This window comes from Mus caroli, chromosome 17 (assembly GCF_900094665.2).
Source record: "Mus caroli chromosome 17, CAROLI_EIJ_v1.1, whole genome shotgun sequence".
Classification (NCBI taxonomy): Eukaryota; Metazoa; Chordata; class Mammalia; order Rodentia; family Muridae; genus Mus; species Mus caroli.
This window is the reverse complement of record NC_034586.1, coordinates 34,806,075-34,811,930: the sequence shown is the minus strand read 5'-3', so window position 1 is coordinate 34,811,930 and position 5,856 is coordinate 34,806,075. Positions and strand designations below refer to the sequence as shown.

The following is a 5,856-nucleotide window of genomic DNA, read 5'->3' as shown; positions in this document are numbered from 1 at the left end:
GAGCTATGCAAGAGATTGGCCTGGAAGGGGTAAGGAGGTGGACATATGGTGCCTGGGCACAGCAAACCAGCCAAATGGCAGAATGTAGGTTAAAATAAATGGGCTATTTAAGTTATGATTGTAGTGAGCATGGAGGTTAGCTATGACCAAGATATTTATAAATGTAAATCTATGGATATAAAGAGAATACCATGTATATTGTAAGGATGTACCATCTCTCAAATATATATCCTATTGCCTATAGCTTAGACAGGGAAAGAAAGGTGGGTCATCTAGGAGGCAGAAAGAATTCTGGGAGAGAGTGAGAAAAATAGGATATTTATTTGAGAGATGGTGCATCCTTAAAATATACATGGTATTGCCACATACATACCAACACATAATTTTTGAGAAAGAAGACCAAACAATGCAATGGAAAAGGAAAAAATATAATATCAATATTTTGAATCTTATCTCTGGGAGCTTGGGGATGATATACAAAACAGAGTAACTTGAATATACAGGTTTATATCTGGATCTTTTATTTGATTCCATTGATTAAATTTTTTGTTCCTATGGCAAATCCATGTAGTTTTTATTACTACTGCCCTATTCTACAGCTTGACATCAGGAATAATGATACTTCTAGATGTTCTTTTATTGTTGAGGATTATTTTACTTATCCTGGGGTTTTGGTTTTTCCATAATTACTTGAGAATTGTTCTTTCAAGATCTGTAAAGAATTGTGTTGGAATTTTGATGGAAATTGCAATGAATCTAAATTGCTTTTGTTTAGATGGCCATTTTCACTAGAGCATACCTCTTGTGTCCCTGGTTAGAGCAGTCTTCCTCTGTCCCTGCTTAGGGAGATGTTGTGGGAAACAATCAGGGTGTGGTGTTGGGGAGCAGGCAGTCTGCTAAGACATGGCTGGAGGTGGAGGTGCAGACCAGAAAGGTGATGGGGTTCTGTGTCTCTTAATCGGGCAGACATTCTGGGAGACAGACGTGGAGTAGGGTCCCGTGTTAAGCACACTAATCTGCCATGGGTACAGGTGAATGTGCAGACTCAAGGGGCCATGGTGTTATGGTAGAGCTGTATTGATCTTGCATCTACTGGGCACTTTGGGGGTGTGGTGTCATATTTCCCTGTCTTAAAATGCATCCGTACACCTTTAAGGATACATTATCTATAATTATAGTTACATTTATAAATATGAAGTCATTTTACAACTTCCAGGATAAAAGCCAGTTTCATAATTTAGGTGCAGAGGCTCAGAATTGTAAATGTTTTACAACAAAATGGCAATACTCCCAAGTAATATGATATTTTGAGAAAGTAAGAGATATGTGACATGAAACTATGATAGGATTTAGAGACTACAATTATACATGTTGTTTCTCTCTATCCACACAATTTTATAACTAAAATATGACAATTATTTTGTGTTTAGCAATATTTTAAAATCACTTTTTTAATTCTTCTACTCTATCCACCCTACCATGTTTCAAAGGATAATTTACATTTAATAGTCTAATTTTTTTATAATTACCTGTATCTATCTTCAGTGACAGTGTTTGTTTTATTATATTTTGTTTTTTATTGTTAACACATTAATCATAGACTTCTTTGTGAATGTTCATTGCCCATGTCAAAAGACAAAATTAATATTTTAGTTACAGAGCCAATAACTTTATTTTCATTCTACAAGACAGGAAGAAAGTTTAGACTGGGTAGAAGCCGAGCTACAAGTTCTCTAAGGTGGACAACTGAGAAAACAGATGATAAGTGAGCCTTAGCTTACTTAAGTGTATCTCTCTACTTGTAATTATTAAATGTAGGAGGACTTTCACAATTTTTCCACCTCAAATTTCCAGGATTCTTGTTGTTTTAAGGAAAGTCTTATTTGTTTTGCATTTTTCTGCCATATAAAATTACAGTTTCATATGTGACATTTACACTCAATTTATCTATCTGTTTTGATCTGATCTGTTATAGCCTAATAGTGGTCAGTGCTGCATAGTCTTTGTCATTCACCTTGAATTACACGTAAGTTCTATCATCTCATCCATAACTCTCTTAACATTAAAGTATTATCTCAAGGTATTTTGATAGTTTTCTACTTAGATTAAAAACCTGTTATATCTTCAGCTTCTGGTATCTTTAACCATTATTTTACTACACTGACATTTCTTTTTGTAGACGTTGCTAAACCAGCTTAGGATGGCTCAAACTCTATTAGATACCCTACTTCCCTTTGTTTCTCTCTGTGTCTCTGTCTGTCTTTCTGTTTCTGTCTGTCTCTCTCTCTCTCTCTCTGAGACACAGACACATATACATATGTGCATGATTTACATGCCATTTCCATTATATCCATTAAAAGGGAACTATGATTTATTATAGGTGCTAGGACCGAAGATGAAAAATAATTACAGATTATTTACACAAGACTTCATTAATAACTTAGTTATGGGTTTTAATGCTCCATGAACCTGTACATGTGTGACAGGTGATGAATGATTAGCCAGATAATTATTCTCAATGGATATCTATATAAATTTTCTCTGTTGTAAACTCCTTTTTTGATTTATGATTTAAATTCATATGTAAAGTTGTGATGAACTTTTTACTATGTGATCATGTATTGTGAAAGATGTGTAAGTGCTGAAGACAAAGAGATCATCATCATCACCATCACCATCATCATCATTATCTCATTTCATTGTTCATTCCCCTGTTTTCTTAGAGAGCTTTCATAGGAAACTTTTTACAACTTAGAAATAAATGGTAAATTCACTTTTCAAAGTGTCCCTTTTTCTTCCTTGGGACTTCAACTAGCAGGCTGAACTTAGAGCACAGCAATTCCTTGTAGAGATAGAACAAAGGCTGCATTACTTAATTCCCCTCTGCTAGGCTACAGGTGTTAATCACCTAAACCAGGGACTTTTAACCCTCAGAATGAGCAAAAAAGTGTTTAGTACTTTATAGTAGTTATCATCATTACTAATACCAGGCTGGCCTAAAAACATCACTAAGATATTCCTGCCTCTGCCTCTGGATATCTTAAATTATTTAAAAAATGACTTATTAGGAAATAAAAATAATAGTAAATGATACAAGTTAAATAACTGAGGCTTATTTGTATATTAATTACATTGAATACTTCACACCCAAGAGAACTATAGGAATTACTTTATATAGATATGCATAGAAGTGACATGCTTGTTTATGCTATTCCTTAAAATTTGTACATGAAAAGATAGAAATAAACATGAACCTTTGAAATCCGCAATAAATATTAAAATTATGAACCAATTGGTGAACTGAATAACCAGTAACTGTAATGAACTTTCATACTCATTATTATTATGATATTCTCATAAAGATATTTTCTAAATCCATGATATTGTTGGTAAATTCACATATCTACCAGTGTGGCAATGGACTGGAAGAGTTAGTAAGAATTGGGTCTATATTACTAGATTATAAGCATATATTTTTACTAACTTGAAAACAATAAGTACATTTAATAAAATAGTTTCGAAGAATCAGATCACAACTTGATATACAATAGGTTTATAATATATATTTTCTAGAAAATACCTTGTAATTCTTTGTTTTTAACTTTTTTTGGGTGGGGGTAGGGGTTTTGAGACAAGGTTTCTCTGTACAGCCCTGAACTCACGTTGTAGACCAGGCTGGCCTCAAACTCAGAAAACTGCCTGCCTCTACCTCCCAAATGCTGGGATTAAAGGCATGTGCCACCACGCCCAGCTATACCTTGTTATTCTTAACATTACATATCTAACATATTCAATATATTAAAAACATTTTTGTGTCCAATCTTAGCAGACACTAAAAACAGAACAAACATAATTTTTCCCAATGAATTCTTCACTTAAAAGTAACTTCTTTATGGCTCTTTTCATGGACTCATTTCTCAGACTATAGATAACAGGGTTGAGAGTTGGGGGTAGTACTGTGTAAAAGATAGAGAGCATGAGGTCTAAAGCAGTTGGTGAGTCTGAGGTTGGCTTTAGATAGGCACAACTGCCTGTTGAGAGAAAAAATGAAACAACGAAGAGATGGGGCAGGCAGGTGGAGAAGACCTTAGATCGGCCTTCAGCAGAGGGCATCCTGAGAACTGTAGAGAATATCTGGCCATAGGAGAAGGCAATCCCCACAAAGCAGGCAAAGGCCATTGCAGAAATGAAACTAGACACTTCCAGTACTTCAAAGTAATCATTAGAGCAGGAGAGCTTGAGCAATTGGGGGATATCACAGAAGAACTGGTGAATAATTTTGTCCCCACAGAATCTGATAGAGAGTGTACTTGTTGTGAATAATGTTCCTGAGATACCTCCACTTAGCCACACAGCTGACACAGCCCAAGTGCACTTTCTAGGACTCATTATGACCTCATAGTGCAGTGGGAGGCAGATGGCCACATAGCGGTCATAAGACATCACTGTAAGGAGGGCCATCTCACTCCAGGCCAAACCTGTGAAGAAAAAAATTTGCAGCATGCACTGTCCATATGAAATGTAGCCACTTCGTGCCAGGGAACTATCAACATACTGGGGGACTGTGACAGAGAGGGATGAGAGGTCCATAATGGAAAGGTGCTTCAGAAAGTAATACATTGGAGACTGGAGCTGTGGGTCTACTGTTGTGATGGTGATAATGATGAAGTTCCCTGCTGAATCCAATAGGTATGCCACCAAGAAGAGCAAAGCCTGTAAGATCTGCAGCTCATGGTTGTCAGAGAACCCCATGAGGAGGAATCCACTCATTGTTGTCATGTTTCTTGGAGTCATTTTGCAAATAAGTTTCTGGTAACAGCTAAAAAATAAAAAAAATATGAAATGTATTAATATTATATATATATAACAAGTTATACATAAATGTTCTATTTTCTCTATTTCAGATAATGTTTAAGGAATTGCAGTTTATCAAGCTTGAAAGCGTGATAAATATACCTTCAATGGCATGAATCTGCAGGATAAAATAGTTCTTCTGTGATAAGGTTTAGACTTTTTGATAAGTAAGCAGTACTTAGAGGTGAGTATAAGTGTCACAACTCACCGTATTGTTGTGCTTTCTCTAAAAACATTTCAATTTCCACCAAGGAAACCTATGACTTTCAAGTCACAATAGAAATGCAATTATGAGATATTGGTTAAAGTTTTAAATTTTGTGTCTTCTGTATTACATTTTGTGTACCTCGGTATTGTATCTCATGGCATGGTTGTAGACAGGTGATACACATTTTCTTCCTATCTAGCCATGTGCTCATTCCCATAGAAACTACATACAGTGTTGCTAAGAGCCTAATCAAATGGAGCATCCTTTTGTTTTTCTATTTTTTAGTGTATAACCAAGCCCAGAGCCTTGAAATTTCTCAGCAATCACTCTAACTTTATTTCTATATTGAAATGTTCATTTTTTATAGGATGAAACAAAAATTACTTTTGCAAAAGAAAAAAGTGTCATTTTCTAATTTTGTTTCTAACTTGATGGCCTGTTGCACAGTTGGTTGGTATCTAAAAACAAAACAAAACAAAACAAAACGAAATGAAACAAAATAAAAAACAAAACATAAAAAAATCTGCTTTGAACTGTGTGTGTGTGTTTGTGTGTGTATGTGTGTGTGTGTGTGTGTGTTTGTGTGTGTATGTGTGTGTGTGTGTGTTTGTGTGTTGGGGGTGGTGTCTATGTGCATGCTTATTTCTGAGTAAAAAATCTTGTAGCATTGTTTTTTGTGAGTACCATGTATCTTGAGATTAGAACAGTTCCTTTCTGTTTTAATCTTAGAGGAATCGCCATCTATTGCCTACCTCTTCTGAAATAGTGCAGACTCTGGCTGCCTTTCTGACACT

General features: G+C 35.3%; 1 protein-coding gene across 1 annotated transcript; it reads right to left on the bottom strand.

The window, feature by feature from the left end:
• Positions 1–3,731: 3,731 nt before the first annotated feature.
• LOC110283666 (olfactory receptor 14J1-like) lies at positions 3,732–4,814 on the bottom strand. Its single transcript, XM_021149083.1, has one exon. It carries the CDS (start codon positions 4,792–4,794, stop codon positions 3,823–3,825), a length of 972 nt encoding a protein of 323 aa, XP_021004742.1. The 5' UTR covers positions 4,795–4,814; the 3' UTR covers positions 3,732–3,822.
• Positions 4,815–5,856: the final 1,042 nt, after the last annotated feature.